At 44.9% G+C, this 17,017-nt stretch overlaps 1 protein-coding gene across 1 annotated transcript in view; it reads left to right on the top strand.

Annotated features, from left to right (window-relative positions):
* Window positions 1-17,017, top strand: part of API5 (apoptosis inhibitor 5) — a gene marked incomplete in the record, with an annotated part of 1,096,633 nt that overhangs the window by 742,734 nt on the left and 336,882 nt on the right. The window contains 1 exon segment of the mRNA XM_044083396.1: window positions 1,399-1,492. Coding sequence (XP_043939331.1) covers window positions 1,399-1,492 — 94 coding nt within the window.

Consider the following 17,017-nt stretch of genomic DNA (forward strand, 5'->3'; position numbering starts at 1 on the left):
AAGTAAATTAGAGGGCGCCTTCTGTTTATGCCAGTTTTTCCGTGATAAAAACCCATCTGTTATTAATTTTGCAAAAGTGATTAGTAGGACGTCTTCTTTTATGCCAGTTTCCTGCACATGTGCTTAAGATGGTCACAGACAGCCAAAGGTCAGTGGTTTTTGGTCGTATGGCATCCTTAAGAAACCGCTTCACTTGGAGAACAAGCTTTCTGTGCGGAGTTTAAGGGTATTGTCACATTGTAGACATCAGCATCTTTAATGAGCACGTCCATTAAATGAAGTGGCAAGTGTCAACTGTCTGGTGGTCCATACCCTTTACTGCTACAAGGTATCTGACCAGTGTGTCTTTTTTGTAGTTCTGATGGTTATACAGGAAGAGGGAAAGAAGTTAGAAAGCTTTATAGCACATAGTTTACAGAATGCTGACTGCATAGAGAGCAGGTGTAACACTTTTATTACAAATTTGTCATCTATACAATAGATGAAAAAAATGAAAAAAGATGTAATTGCTGCACAGTATCCTGGCACATGTGGTAATGGTAGAATTGAAGAAGAGGTACCAAGGGAGAGAATGTGGACATGGATGAAAGATGGAGGGGGACTTATTTCTAGATTAATAGTGAAAAAATACAAATTGCGTAGAGGGTGCTTGCATACCTGGAGTGAATTACCTGATCCTTTGGTGTTAAAATCTTTAGAGGCTTTGGAATTAAATGGGCAGCACAAGTAGATTATGTGAAGCCAAAAGTTTAGGAGTGATAACTACCATAGGGATTAGGTGCAACACTTAGATAAACTATATATACTTTAAGTGATCATCTGCCAGCATCTTCATTTGCTTGTCTATATCTTCATGTTTTTTGTCACTCGAACCCTGGATGGAGCAGGGAGTGAATTTTATAGCATGCCATCTTTAAATGTACAGGTTTAGCAATATTCATTCTAGTTTTGGTTCGAGTGCTTTAAGTTGGTTATAAATGAGGGTATTTAGACCGTGTATAATGCTTATGGTGGGGGGGGTTCACTTATGGTCATAATTTCATGCATTTGTAGAATTTATTTCTATGATTTTCCAGCTAAAATTACTGTAATGTTGAGCTGATGCTATTTCTGTTACAGAAAAATGAACATTGAAGACGCCTTAATAAAGTAATGTGTGTAATTTTTATTTGTTTATATCAAATCAATTTCTGCACATTTATTAGTATTATAAAGAAACTCTTCTTGTGTGCATGTTACAGTATATGAAGTTCAGGTTATTGTGCTGATTGGTGGATAAGAAAGACTAAATATTGGTGAAAATAAGAAACTAAAATAAAATGGTATTTGAAGCATTAAAATTAAATGTTTCTGTCTGCATCTTTGAAGAATAGCTGCTAATGTCTTGTTTCGTTTTAGGTTGCAGTATTTTGCTCGAGGTTTGCAGGTGTATATTAGGCAGCTTCGTCTAGCTCTGCAGGGGAAGTCTGGTGATGCCTTAAAAACAGATGAGGTAAGTCTTAAAAACTTAAACTCTTAATGGTATGAAACAGTATTTTTGATGCCCTTCCTTCAGGAGGTCTTCTGAAATGGTTTCAACACCCCCCCCCCCAAATCCTCCTTTTTGGCACCTGCTATAAGAAATCTCTGTACCTACAAATGTCCTGACTGAAATTGCTGTTGCAGTATTCATAACAGATGGGTTTTCATTGGATGTTCGGCTGGCATACCAAATCTTTACCTTCCTGAGGTCGTACTTCTGATATATGACCTTAGCTTGTGTGCGTCAGGGTATAAGGATGAATGTACACACAAGATCCTCAGACCATCTCCAAGCCAGCAAGCTGCAGACAGCCATGAGACAAAACTTGTCAACTAATGCGGGTGTAGTTCAAAGAAGTAGGAAACTCCCCCAAGAAAGGATATATGTGTGTGCATGTTATCTGATGGCAAGAGAGTAGAGGGGAAGGAGGGGGGGAAGGAATACTGTAACAGTGATCAATATGACATCTACACAACTGGAATATGCCCTAACTGAAATGGCCTTAGAAAACCAGGAGAACTTGCTTTGCTTAGAAACCATCAAACCCAATGTCCTGGTATGAAAAGAAACAAAAGTTGCTTAGAGCTACCATTAGCTTGTGTGTTATCTAAATATTACCTGTACTGTCTTTGTAGATCCAAGATGTAAAGAATCTTCTTTCTAGCAGATTGCAGAGAAGAAAAAAGGAAGACAGCCAGATAGACTGATTAATAGACAACCCATTTTCTACTTTGAGCATAAAATAAGGATTATTGTGCAGACACAATGTCCCTATGAAAATAAAAAAATAGTGAGGAACTGCCATCATAGCCTGAAGTTCAGAAACTCACTTGGCTGAAGTAAAAGCAACCAGCAAACATTCTTCTAAGAAGTGGACCTGAAAGGGGCCTTAGGACAAAATTTGAGGTCCCAAGGAAGAGCAATATGTTTTCTTGGGGCCCTGATCTGAAGAATGCCTTTAAGAAAATGTAGAAGTTAAAACAAGATGCCACCGTTGGGTTCAAGGGCAGACAGATTGCTGACAAGTGAGCTTTGACAGTAGAATATGCTAGATCTTCATGAGCATTTCACACAAATAAGAAAGGACAAAAGAGATCCTGATAGAGAAGGGATCCTGGTAATGCTTGAGATACCAAATAGAAAATCTTTTCCATTTAGACATATATGATTTTCTCTTGGTGGGTTTCCTGGCTTTCTACAGAACCCTAAGCACGTCCTCATCAATGTGGTGTCTAAGGGGGATCAAAACCCTATTTGTCAGTTGAAGAGTGAAGGGTGAATGGAGGGACCTTTTATTTTATTTGAGAAGATCCATCTGGTGAGGTAACTTGTGATGACTGCCCCTGGCCAGGTGAAAGGGAAGGGAGAACCAGTGTTGTCTGAACCAAAAGGTAGTCGCCAGCAACATTCTGGGGGAGTGTTTTTTTACCTTGCACTGGGCCTTGGGAAGCCAGAGGAAGAGAAGGGTAAGCATATAGCAACATTTCCTTCCAAGAAAAGGACATGGCATCCACCTTCCAACTCAAATGATTTGGGACTCTGGAACAGAAGCAAGGAAGTTGCCTGTTCTGAGGGGAGGCAGAAAAGATCCAATTGTGTTCTAGACCTGCTTAGGGAGTCTGATTCAAGGTTGTGTTATGAAAGGATGTTGACCACTTGAAAGGTTACCTGATTGCGGATAGCCGAGTACCAAGTGTGAAGGGCTAGTCTGCTAAGAAGATAAGGTTTTGTGCCCTCATGTTTGTTCATGTACCATATGACTTTGGTGTTTTCTATAAAAACCTTTAAAGGGCCTGCAGACCAAAGAGAATGGAAGGCCTCAAGAAGAATGAGCACAATCATCTCTTTTGCTTTGGAATTTGCTCCCATTTCTGTTTGGTGCCAGAGAAAATAGGGGACCCAAGACCAATTCTGGATCTAAGCAATCTGAATCAATATGTAAAGAAATCAAAGTTCTGGATGGTTACAGTTTAATCGATCCTGCCTCCCCTGTGCAGGGACGATTGGTTGTGCTTTATGGATATCCAGGATGCGAGTAATCCCAGCAAAATAAACAGGTATTCCAGGAGACACCAGTACTTTCGGCTGGGAGCCAATCACTACCAATTCCGAGCACTGCCCTTTGGACTCATCTCACCCCCCTGAGTGTTCAACTGCATGGCAGTTGTAGCCGCTCACCTGAGGCTTAAAGAATTCCAGGTGTTTCCCTATGTTGACCATTGGCTCCTCACTGCCTCAACAAGGCATCACTTTCTACTTGCCGGGGATTACTTGTTTCAGATATCCAACTCCTTAGGCATCACAATAAGTCTTGCTAAATTCAGTCTGACTCCTGTACAATACCTAGAATTCATAGGGACTCGGGGATCGAGTGTCTTCACTACCTCTTCACTGCATTGCATCTCTGAGAAATCAGGAATGGGATGTATTCTCCCATCTGTCCCCTTTAGCGAAACTGGCATTACAAGCCCCTGGGTCAATGTCGGCTGTCATTATTCTAGTCCATCTGGCACGATTCTTCATGTTAATACTATAGTGGACTTTGGCAGTACATTGGTCAGTTCATTACCAGCCTCTCTCTCTCTCCCGGTCAGGCTCACTTCAATTTGCAAATGTCATATTTGATGGTGGATACAGTCCAAAGACCTGTTTTTAGCAGACCATTCTCTCCCCCCTTCCCAAGTAGCCCCAGGGACCATGGGATGCTTCCCAATTGAGGTGGCGGGGGGGGACATTACAAGGGAAAGATGATCCAGGGCAAGTTGTCCTCTGAGACCAAACTGCATATCAGTGTCTTCAAGATGAGAGCAGTCCTCCTAATATTGTATGCATTTTAGGATGAGCTGCCTCTAGGGACTTTTGCTCTGCATATGAAGAACATGTCATTAGTCTGGTACATCAACAAACAAGGAAGAACCTTTTGGCAGAGAGGCCATAAGGATCTGGCAATGAGCGATCTTTTCAGACAGCTTTCTAGTTGCAGTGCACATATCATGGAAAACCAACGCTCAGGCAGACACTCAGTTGGTCCATTCTGGTTCCTCATGAGTGGTCCCTCAGTAAGTAGTGAACTTGATTTTCAGCCATTGAGGTCAGCCTTACTGTGATGTATTTGCCTGTCCCCTCAACAACAAGTGCAGCGAGTACTTGGCTCTGATGCCCTCCTCCGGAGGAGTCACCAAGGGGGATGCTCTGAGTCACTTCTGGCCCCCAGGTGTCTCCTCTCTGCTTTTCCCTGTCCCACATTAATCCTGAAGTTTCTACAGAAAGCAAGTAGGCTGAGGAGCTCAGTCATTCTTATTGCCCCTTTCTGGCCTCATCAGGTGTGGTTCCCCTTCCTCTGGTCTTGCCTCAAATATCTTTCATGGATACTGGTGCCCAATCAGGACCACCTGTCTCACCTGTCAGAATTCCATCATCCCATTCTCCACACCCTCAAGATGACCTCATGGTTTGTCTAATTCCAGTGATAGTGAGATAGTTCAGGCTCACTTCGCCTGTTCATGACATCGTCTTGGCCTCCCAAAAGCCTTCCACTAAGAAGGGTTACAAAAGCAGATGGAAAAGATTCTCCCTATGGACTTCTAAGGAGAACATTGACCCCTTCTCAATGCCTACTTCAACCATCCTTTTCTCAGTACTCTTTTCAAAAAAGGGACTAGTTTTTGTACCATTAAACTCTAGTTAGCTGCAATATCCAGTTTTCATACTGGGAAAACTTTTCTCTGTCAGCTTCCCGGTTATGTAAAGCATTTATGAGTGGAATTTTCCTCCTTAGAACTTCCATAAAAGTTCCTACTCCCTCTTGTGACCTCACAGTGATCCTCCAAGTGTTGACTCGGAAACCATTTGAGCCAGCAAAACATTGCAACATGAAGTTTCTTTATTGGAAAACAATCTTTTTGGTAGCTATTACCTTAGCAAGAAGAATCTCTGAACTCTAGGCTTTATCAGCTAGGCCTCTCTGAATCATTTTTCATAAAGATGGTCTATCTCTACAAACCATTCCCTCCTTTATGCCTGAAGTGGCCACTGAGACTAGTATTAATCAATCCATACAGTTGCCAGTTTTCTTCCCGAATTCTATTAGTAAAGGCGAATATATGCTGCATCTTCTTGATGTTCATAGACAACTACATTTCTATCTTCAAAGAGCAAAATTGTATAGGAAGTCTGATCAGCTGTTTGTATTCTTTTCTCCAATCGCTTAGGTCAAGCAGATTCCAAAATTACATTGGTCATATGGATTACTGATTGTATTTCATTGATTTTTTTTTCTGTGAAAGGTTTGGATTTGTCTTGACCTCCTAGAGCCCACGCTACCAGATCTATGGCTACTTCATCTTCCTTTTCCTGTAGAATTTCAATTGAGGATATCTGGGCTGCAGCCAGTTGGACAAAGACTCGTACCTTTTTTTTTACACATTACAAATTGGACATCGTCTGCAGAAGCAGGGTTTCCTTTGGCTTGACAGTGATCCTTCTTGAGGGCCTCCCAAGAGTTATGTAACTGGGGACTCTGATCCATCAGTGAGGAAGAATGAACATGGACAACATCAGATTTAGAAGTTATGTACTTAACATAACTTGGCATCTTTATTTTCATTCCTTTTCACCTTCCCTCCTAGCCATCCACCGGCCTTGTCACACCTAGAAGAATCTTTGGATAAGTTTGGAGCACTCATGTTCCAGGTTTGAGTCTCAATCCTTTCTTCTGTCTGTACAATCTAGTGGACAGTAAGGCAGCAAACTCAGTCTGAGGAGTTGGGGATGGTGTAGTGCACCATGGGTAGAGGGAGGAGCTTGACACTAGGATCCAAGTCTTGAAAATGCAGCAGAGTGGGATCCAATGGTCAGATCCATAACCCATCAGTGAGGAAGAAGGAAAAATGGATAACAGAGATACCAAGTTTTGGTAAGTACATAACTTCTAATTTTCTTAACACACTACTACATATTATCATTTCTCCAGTATATACTCTACTCATCCTGTTTTTACTGACCTTTTCCTCCCTCCCAGCATCTTGCCATCCCCTCTACATCTACTCTTCTAGATACATTACTGTAATTTCTTTCCTTACATAACAATTCAGTTCCTTGCTCATTTTCTTTTTCTTCTCTTATGAAGTTTCTGCTGTCTATTCGATTACTTCATGACTCTTTATAAATATAAATCTGATGTTGTCAGTCTTCATTTGATGTATGTGACTCTGTTCCGACCCTCTGAACCGGCTCTGCTCTTGTAACAGATCGTGAGAACCAGAAACTGTCAAGCCAAGTCCCTACCTGGAATGCCCCTATCAAGATTACCTCAGATCACATTTGCCACTCTTCTGAATGAGTCACATCAGCCGAATTTCTCTCAAGCTAATTATAATTCTCTTTTTACTTAAATATTTAACATTTCTTGGAAATCTTTCCTTTAGCTCCAGTGTCTGCCTTGAGTTAATCAGTTCTTTCAGACCTGAAGGACCCCCAGGGTCGTAGCCCCGCTTCTGGATCCAAGGGTCGTGGTTCAGCTGTAGTTTTCTTGGAGTCATCCTTGCTTCTTGGAGCCTTGGCAAATGTAAGCTCTTTCCGACTTCAACTTCGGTGGCAGTCTCATCTGAGCTGGGTGGGACCACAGTTCCGGCATTGTCCTTCCTGGTTCTGGGGGGAGCCTGCCCTTCAGGTCTTGGAGAGAGCCTTGGCCTCTGCAGGTTCTGAGCCAGTTGCTTTCCTGCTGGAGCATTTCCATGAGTATCCCTTTCGTCCAGAGCTTCCTCCAACCTCAGCACCTGAACAGCGAGCACCAAAGTTGCAGGATACCCCTGCTCAGGAATTTACCTCTTCTAAGTCCTGTACAGAGCTTCCTACTGAGGAGATGCCCTGGAAGAGGATGTGTGAGAGGAAACACCTAGAGTTCCCAGAGGAATCTGTTACAGATGACACAGACCTCGATGCAGGGGAGGGTCTCCCCGGTCACTCCCAGAAGATGTATCCTTAGGAGATATTCTTGAGTTGTTAAAGCAGAGGGGTGGTTGGAAGCCCAAAGACCCTTCCTCAGAGGAGTCAGTGTACCTGCAAGCTTTCAGTGCTCACTCATCTGACTCTTGGGTGACCCCAACTGCTGACAATCTTATTAAATTAATCCCACAGTGGGCATGGAAGACCCCTGATTCTGTAGTGCCAATCCCCAGGAGACCGGACAAAATTCTCACCACATCAGAAGACCATCAGGTTTGTGCCAGGGTATTTGCAGTTGATCCCTTGGTGGTTGCAGCAGCCACTAAGAAGGAACTTGCAGAAGAAAATTCCACTACTCATCTTCCTAACCGAAAGTCTAGAAGGATGGACAGGTTTGGGAAGCAGGTGTATGCTTCTTTGACCTTTGCCTTAGTCATTGAACTTTATGGCACACTTTACTAGACTCCAAAGGGATCTGATCCAGGAGCCGTCAGATACCCTTGCAGGAGCCGTGTCTGAATAGGTACAAGATAGTGGCCTCCCAGCTTGCCATCCTGGTGTCTATTTCTAACTTGTCTATGATGCTCTTTGCTCACGCACCCGAAGGGATGACTACGGCAGCGGGTTCCAGCATTGCTATAAGGGGGCTTGCCTGGATGCACTTGTATGAATTTGCGGAGCCGTTAAAGTCTTTGTTCGTCAGTGCTCCCTTTGACAGATTGTCATTGTTTGACTCCAAAGTCAGAGAAACTTTTGCCAGGTGTGAAAAAGATGGAAAGACCCTGTCTGAAGCGGGCATGTTTTTTCTGCTCCCCAGTGGTCCTTCTCCAGAAAGCAGAGGAGCGGCAAAATGTTGTTCAAGAAATCCCAAATGCTTCTTCAGGACACACTTGGCAGAGGCTCCCCTCAGGGCAGAGTGGGGGAGCTCCAATGGAAGACACTGATCTCACAGCAGAAATGGCCAAAATCGGGGTTCCAGAGATTTTCTCTGGGAAACCCTACCAGTGTTACTGAAAGGAGGCCTGATTGCTTGCCTCTGGGGGCAGTTGGGAGAAGTGTCCTTGCAACCACTAGCCTGTCAACAAATAACCACAGGTACCAGGGAGCTAAGGATCTTTACCTACTACATTCCCTTCATTCTTACGCCAAGAACAGGCAGAAGACTCCCCAGTGTTCCAACCAGTCAGAGGGATCAGTCCGCTCTGGAAATTCAAAAGCTTTTAGAAGAGAGTCCTCCAAGAAGTCCCAGCAGACCAAATAGGATTCAGATTTTACTTGAGGTTCTTTTTGTGCCAAAAAAGACAGGGGATTGGAGACAAGTTTTGAATTTCAGCCTACTGAACAAGTTTGTTCAACAGGCAAAATTACGGATGGTCACGGGTCAGTCTATTCTACCCTTCTTAGGAAAAGACTATTGGATGTGCTCTACAGACCTCCAGGACTTGTATAACCATATTAAAATGGTCAAATGCTCCAGAAGGTTCCTCCACTTCCGGCTGGGAGCCAGTCATTATCAGTTCAGAGTTCTACCCTTCGGTCTCACCACAGCCCCCAAGTTGGTCAAGTATATGGCAGCAGTAGCAGCTCACTTGAGACTGGACAGAATCAGAGTGTCTCCATATTTAGATGACTGGTTCGTCACCACTCCCACTAGGCATCTACTAGAGCAGACGAGATTTTATTATACACACTTGCACTCATCTAGGTTTTACAGTGAATAATAAGAATAATCTGCTTGTTAGATCACCATAAAAACAAGTGCAAACAACTAAGAAAGAGAAAAACCCACTGTAAACGACGTAGCACCAAACTGGAGTCAAATACTTTTAATATTTAACTTTGTAGTTTCATTTAAAAGCTTTCTCAGGCACATAAACATTTAAAACTGTTAATAAAGCCATTTAAATAGATAAGTCATGTGATAAGTCACATGATACAGTTACATCCTCTGATGTAATTCTCTCAAATAGGGCTTTAAAGATGCAAATTTGTTTAAGCCTGGCAATATGAGCCCTGAGTCACAAAATCATTCTATATTCCTCTCATTCATTATGTTGAAAAATATCACCATCCCGTAGGGATTCATTAACTTGAAGTAAAATCATAAATTTAAAATAGTGTGTTATGCATCACATAACTGGCACGTAGCTAAGTGTATAATGTTCCTGGAAAAACAATATCCAAACACTCGTACATTAAATATTTTGCCGGTGACTGGATGGGTAAAACTTTTATCAGTATTAATACTGGTACTGTGTGTACGCATTTGTTACATCAGTGTTCCTACTTTTTGTAATCCATATTATGTGGGAAAACCAACAGAAGGTTGAAAGATCGTATTAGTAATCATCTCTCTGAAATTAATAGGAAACTTAACATAAATGCATTATATAGGCATATTTATAATACAGACAACACACACTATGATTTTTATCATGTAACTTTTGTTTATTTAAATGGCTTTAGTAACCATTTTAAATGTTTATGTGCCTGAGGAAACTTAAGTGAAACTACAGAGTTACGTATTACTGTATTTGACTCCTGTTTGATGCTACGTGGTTTACAGTGGATTTTTCTCTTTTTTGGGTATTAATGAATCGCATGCAATCCCAGCTAAGTCCAACTCAAGAATTGGAGTTTATAGGGACTCAACTGAATGCTACCTCTTGCATAGCTTCCCTTCCTCCTCACAAGATTAGGTCCCAGGTGGAAGTTTTTCTCTTCAGTGGTCTGGTTTGGTACCTGCAATGTTAGTTCTACAAGCTATAGGATCCATGGCAGCAGCCATCATGCGGGTCCCACTAGCATGGTTTCACATGAGACTTTAGTGGTTTCTAGCCTTCCATTAGTCCATTCTCTGTCCTTCCCTTTCACATCTCATTCTAGTCACCAATCGTTGCATGAAAGATTTATCCTGGTGGATGGAATCAGGGGAAATTCTGTTAGACAAACCCTTTGTTCCTTCTCAGCCCAAGGCCATAGTGACCACCGATGGCTCCAAGATGGGGGGGGGGGTTCTGGGCAGAACAGTCCAAGGCACTTGGTCCCTGATGGAGGCCAATTTTGCATATCATTGTTCTGGAGTTGTGGGCGGTACTTTTAGTGTTGCAAGCGTTTCAAACTGCCGCCCTTCTGGGAACGATTGCAGTTCAGTCAGACAGTATATCAGTAATCTCCTACATTAACAAATGGGGGAACCAAGTCTTACCCCGTATGTCAATAAGTTCTCAGAATATGGCAGTGGGAAATCTCTTCCAACCATTTTTTTGATAGCAACGCACATCCCAGGGAGCTCAAACGTGATAGTGGACAAGCTGAGCAAAAGCATACTCCTGCCTCTCAATCCCAGAGTGGCAAAGGAGCTTTTCCTTAACTGGGGCCAGCCTTGCTGGAACCTGTTTGCATCACCCCTGAACAACAAGTGCAGCAGCTACTTTGTCCTAACCCCCCCCCCCTCAGGGGGGAGTCCACGAGAGAAACTGTGCTTCATGACTGGCTCTCTGGACTTCTCTGTGCCTTTCCCCCTGTTCCACTAATACCTCTTTTCTTAAAGAAAGCTTTCAGGTTGAAGAGCAAGGTGATCCTCATTGCTCCCTTCTGGCCTCAACAAGTCTGGTTCTCCTTTCTTTGGCCTCATCTAATTCATTGTCCATGGACTCTGGACCTAGATCCAGACCTCCTGTCCCATCCACAGGGACTAGTTCACCCCACTTTCCAAAACCTCAAGATTACAGCTTGGTAGCTCCAATGCTGGTGATAGCCAGGCAAGATAACCTGTCCTACCCAGTCAGAAAAATTTTGTTAACCTCCCATAAGCCTTCCACCAGGAGACTTTACCACATTAAGTGTAAAAGATTCTCTTTTTGGGCACGCGATAATAGTATTGATCCCTTTTCTGCACCTGTTGAAAAGGTATTAGAATCTTTAGCTATGCTTTTTGAGCAGGGAGCTTCTACTGTTAAAGTCTAGCTAGCTGCTATTTCCAATTTCCATGACTGTTTCAAAGAGTATTCGTCAATCTCTCATAGATTGTGCAAAATTTTATGAAAGGAACCTTGAGGTTAAAACCACCTTATAAGGATCCTCTTGTTCCTTGGGATCTTAATATGGTCCTACAGTCTTTGGGTCCATTCCCCTTTTGAGCCAGCAGCTACTTGTAATCTGAAGTTCCTTTCATGGAAGACCATTTTTCTGGTAGCCGTTACATCTGCTAGAAGTGTTTCAGATATTCAAACATTCTCTTCATATTTGATTTTTCATAAGTGCAGGGTTTTACTAAGAACCCAACCCATCCTTTCTTCCTAAGGTAGTATCTAAAGCTAATATTAAGCATTCTATTAATTTACCAGTCTTCTCCCTAAATTTTGTAACAAAAGGGAATATTGTATCTGAAGTGGTTTACTTCATTTGGTCTTCAACCAGTGGGAATAAGGATTCGTATTGGATCTGAGCCGGCAAAGATTACTAGCATCAGCTCCAAGCTCCAGACTCCTCCCCTTACCCATAATACACCTCCACTGCCTTCCATCCCCAGATCTTGTTGGCCGCGATTTGTAAAACACTGTGTCTCTAGAGCTCCAGCTAGCAGGGTGATTCTGACTGTAAGTTTGTCTAAAATTTCTATTACTTTACTTTTAGCCATTTCAGCTTAGTATAGGTACCCATTCTTCCCTCCCATCGCTTTGGCATAGAGTGTAGGTTTGTAGTTGAGTTAATTTAGAGTAGTTTGTCTGTGGTGCCCCCCCCAGTCAGTCCAGTGTGGTGAGTGGGTGTGTGTGTTATTAGCCTAAAGACAGAACGTTTTGTCTGTCTGTCTTTTTTTAAGGCTTCTTTCCTTATAGTATGGCTGAAAAGCTCATCCTTAAGGACTGCACAGAGAGTGGGCATAAAATCTCCCCAGTGGATGGCCACCCTCTGTGTGTGTTGTGCTTAAGTGTGGCCCACCTTAATGTGGATTGCTTCATTTCTGCGGGATTCAATCCCCGAGCTTTGAAGGATAGAAAGGCCAAGTTGGCCCTCAAAGGTCTTCTGCCTGCCATTGAGCCTCCTTCCTTGTCTTCGGGCCTCCCCTCCGTCCCAGGCTGGGACTCAAACTGTTGCATCTAAGCCTGTGGTAGCAGAGCAGAGGAGAGGTAGAGAAACGGGGGAGAGAGTCAAAGACGAAGGAAAAGAGGAAGAGGTCCCTGGATCTCTCGTCCCTGAGCAAGTCTGCACGGATCTGTGACTCCCCTCTGCTTCGAGGTTCTCCCCTGAGCTGGAGGAGACACGTTCAGTCTCCCGGGCCACAGTTCCCTGACTGGCCAGGTCGGAGTCCGTGGCCTTGTCACGGTCGACCCGTTCTTTATCGAACATGGATCTGGATAAGATGATGAGGTGCTTTATCCGTGCACAGATCCAGATGGGGGTCTTGCCAGCTCCCCTTCCTTAGGAGGGGTGTGCTTGCTTCCCTTTTTTCAGTCCATTTCTCCTTCCCCAATCCGACCTTTGGCTTCGGAGTTCTCAGTTCCGAGGTTGGCCTTGGTCAGGGGGTCGGCACCGACAGTCCTTGCCTCTTCGACGCCAACAGCTGCCTGGAGCATCTCGGATCCGACCAGTTCAGGTCCGGGCCGCTCTCGGAGCCAGAGCCTGGGTGTCGGATCCAAGAAAGTGGAACCTTTTTCATCGGCTCTGATGTTGTTGGGCCAGGTTCCCTCCCTCAGAGCTCCATCCACTTCCGGTCCGGCTCCTATTCTTGCGTCTGATCCGGGTAGACCAGCCTCCTTATTAGCTTCCCAGGAGGTCCGCTCTCCTTCGACGTTCGATGTGGTAGAACGGGTCCTCTCTACCAGATCGAGACCTTTGACCACCCCCTCAGACTCCGCCCAGACCCCCTCCGCTCTGTCTGTGTTCTCCATTGTCTTACCAGAGAGACAGCCTGTGCCCGAAGAGCCTCAGACGGTTCCCAAAGAGGAACAGATGGCTTGCGAGCGCTCCCTGGAGACCCCCACGAGAGATGTGCCTCGCAAGCATACAGGCAAGACGAGGCACTTGGACTCCCCCAAGTCCCTCACTGGGGACACAGATTTAGATGATGGGGAGGGTTCCCCAAGATCACCTCCCGATGTCTCCTTTGGAGACATCATGGAGATCCTGCTCCAGCAGGTAGGTTGGTCTGCCCCCAAGCCCTCCTCTGAGTATGTGTTTCTGGAGGGCTTCAGCATGGGCCTGTCTACATCTTGGGGGTCCTGTCCTGCGGATACTTTAGTGGATTTGTTCACCTCGCGGGCATGGAATGAACCAGATACCGTGGAGCTGATCCCCAAGTGCCCCGATAAGGTTTTAAGTCCCACATTGACAGGCCTTCTGGAACAAGGGCTCCCCAGTGGACGCCATGGTAGTATCAGCAGCCACGAAGAGGGAACTATCTCAGGAAAGTTCCTCGGTCCACCCTCCTGTCTGAGAGTCATGGATGATGGGCCACCAAGCATCCATGCGACTCCTCTCCCATGCGATAGAAGGAGCGGCTAGGGTGGCTGGATCCAGCATGTCCTTGAGGTGTAACGCCTGACTTCAGGTTGTGCCAATTTACTGAACCCTTTAAGGCGTCCTTTTCCAAAGCCCCTTATAACGGCTCAACTCTTTTCGGTAAGACCATCAAGGAGACACTAGTCAGAGTGAGAAGGACGGGAAGATATTGTCTGCCATCGGGATCCACTTCTCTAACCCTCAAAGATCCTTTTCCTGGAACCAGAGAGGGCAAAAGAAGATGTGGTTCCGGAAGTCTCAGTATTCCCAGGACACTCAGGGCTATTCTTCCCCTAGAGACGGAGGGGGACAGAATGGACGCTGGCCCAGAGGCCGAGGGGGTCCAAGAAACTTCGGGTCTCGAGAACCATTCTCGGACAGACCTGGATAGCAACCCTTTGGCGTTGCCCGTCTGCTCTACTCTGGAGGCAGTTGGGGGACGATTGTCCTTGCACCCAGCAGAATGGGAGTCCATAACAATGTACCGCTGGGTGCTTCAAATTGTATCCAGAGGATATTCTATCCCCTTCGTGGGTTCCCCCCAAACACCTCCCTGATGATCCACCCACGCAAAGGGAAGCAGCAGCACAGGAAATTTCCAAGCTGCCAGGAAAATGAGCCATAGAAACTGTCCCCCCAGATCAGTCTGGATCGGGCTTCTACTCCAGGTTCTTTTTAGTGCCAAAGAAAACTGAGGACTTAAGGCCCCTTCTAGACCTCTCTACCCTGAACCTGTCAGTTGCCAAAGAAAAGTTCCAGATGGTCACACTACAGTCCATCATGCCTTACCTGCAAGAGAGCGACTGGATGTGCTTGTTAGATCTCCAGGATGCTTGCTATCACGTAAAAATGCACAGAAGCTCCAGGAGGTTCCTCCGCTTCCGGCAAGGGGCCAATCATTATCAATTTCGAGCCCTACCCTTTGGTCTCACCACAGCCCCAGGGTGTTTACCAAAGTGATGGTTGTAGCAGCTCACCTGAGGCTTCAGGGGATTCAGGTCTATCCGTACCTGGACAGTTGGCTCCTCACTGCTTCCACCAAGTGTCTATTTTCCCAAACCAGGGACGACTTTCTGAGTCTGGCCCTGATTTGGGTATCGCAATTAACGCATCCAAAATCTCTACTAGACCTTGTACAGGTTATAGACTACATTGGTGTCAGGATTGACTCAATCCAGGGCAAAGTGTTCCTGACCTGAGAGAGAGTTCATGATGCAAGTCTCCCTAATATACTGTTCTCACCTTCCGACAGCAGAATCAGTGTTGAGGGCTCTAGGCTCGATGGCGGCGAACATAACTCTGCTTCCATGTGCTCAACTACCCATGCAGATTCTTCAGTGGACTTTAGCGGTTCAGTGGTCTCTGTTGGATTTACCACTAACCTATCCACCTAAGTAAAGTGTCGGTCGTCCCTCATATGGTGGATGAACTCTCCGGACATTTTGGAGGGACGACCTTTTGTTCCAGCCCCAGCCCAAACCACAGTGACCATGGATGCCTCCCAGCTCTGGTGGGGGGGCATTGTTCTGGCAGGACAATCTGAGTGTGGGAATGGGTGATCTCTGGTCGCTTTCTCATCGCAAATTCTGGGATGGTCCAACATTCTAGCGGACAAATTGTCAGACCATTCTGATGTTTTACGAGTGGTCCCTGAATCTGTCAGTAGCTGAACAGATCTTCAGTGAGTGGGGTCAATCTTGTTGCGATCTCTTCGCATCTCCTTCCAATGCGAAGTGCAGCAGGTTTTTCTCTGAACCCCCCCCTGCCGAGGGAGTCCCCCAGAGATACTCTAGTTAATGCTTGGCCTCCCAGTCTTCTGTATGATTACCTGCCAGTTCCTCTCATCCCGTGGTTTCTGCAGAAAGCTTGTTGACTGGGGAGCAAGATGATCCTCATTGCCCCATTCTGGCCTCGCCAGGTTTGGTTCCCCTTTCTTTGGTCTCGCCTTCTGGCTCCTAGATCCCATTAAGGTTCTGATCTCACACCCATCGGAGGTGCCTCATCCGAGTCTGGACAGCCTGAAGCGCACAGCTTGGCTGCTCCAGTTCCCATAATTGCTAGGACTCCCGGACTTTCCTCCTCAGTTAAGTCTATTTTGGTGGCTGCTCATAAGTCTTCAACCAGAAAGGTTTACCGCAGCAAGTGGAAACGTTTTTCTTTCTGAGCCGCTCTGAGGAGTTTAGACCCTTTCACGGCTCTTATTTCTGCAATTCTTTATTTTCTAGCTGATATTTTCCAGTATGGTGCTAGTCCTTCTACTGTTAAAGTTCGGTTGGCTGCCATTTCTCATTTTCATTTTCATGTGGGCAAGAAGTCTGCATCCTTGGCATCTTCTAAACTGTTTAAAGCCTTTATTAAAGCCACTTTTTTGCTACGCCCCCCTGGTCAAAGTTCCTGCCCCCCCATATGGGACCTTACTATGGGTTTCCAAGCTCTGGTCACCCCACCTTTCAAGCCTGCTGCTACTGCAGATCTAAAATTTCTGTTGTGGAAAACAGCCTTTCTGGTCACTATTACCTCTGCTTGAAGGGTTTTGGAATTACAGGCCTTGTCCATAAAATTATCTTACATGATTTTCCATAAAGATAGAGTTTCCCTTCGAACCAACCTATCTTTTCCTCCAAAGGTGGCATCACCAGTCAATATCAATCAGACTATAAATTTGTCTGTGCTCTTTCCCAATTTTACCAACAGGATGGAATACAAGCTACACATGTTGGATGTTCACAGACAATTACTATTCTACTTGCCCAGGACAAAAAATTTACATAAATCTGGTCAATTAATCATTTTGTTCTATAGACCCTTTTTGCGCAAACCTATTTCCAAGATCACTGTAGCTAGGTGGATTTCTTCATGCATCCTGCAGGTCTATAAAGACAAAGGCATGTCTCCTCCAGGTCAGGTTAAAGCTCATTCCACTAGGTCTATGACTACATCTGCAACTTTCTGGTCTGGGGTATCTTTGGACGACATTTGATCTGCACCTCCTTGGCCCTCATCTTGTACGTTTATTTCCCATTACAGATTGGATTTGACATCTAG

The sequence above is a fragment of the Protopterus annectens genome, chromosome 9.part0, assembly GCF_019279795.1.
Source record: "Protopterus annectens isolate FY-2018-M chromosome 9.part0, PAN1.0, whole genome shotgun sequence".
Taxonomy (NCBI): Eukaryota; Metazoa; Chordata; order Ceratodontiformes; family Protopteridae; genus Protopterus; species Protopterus annectens.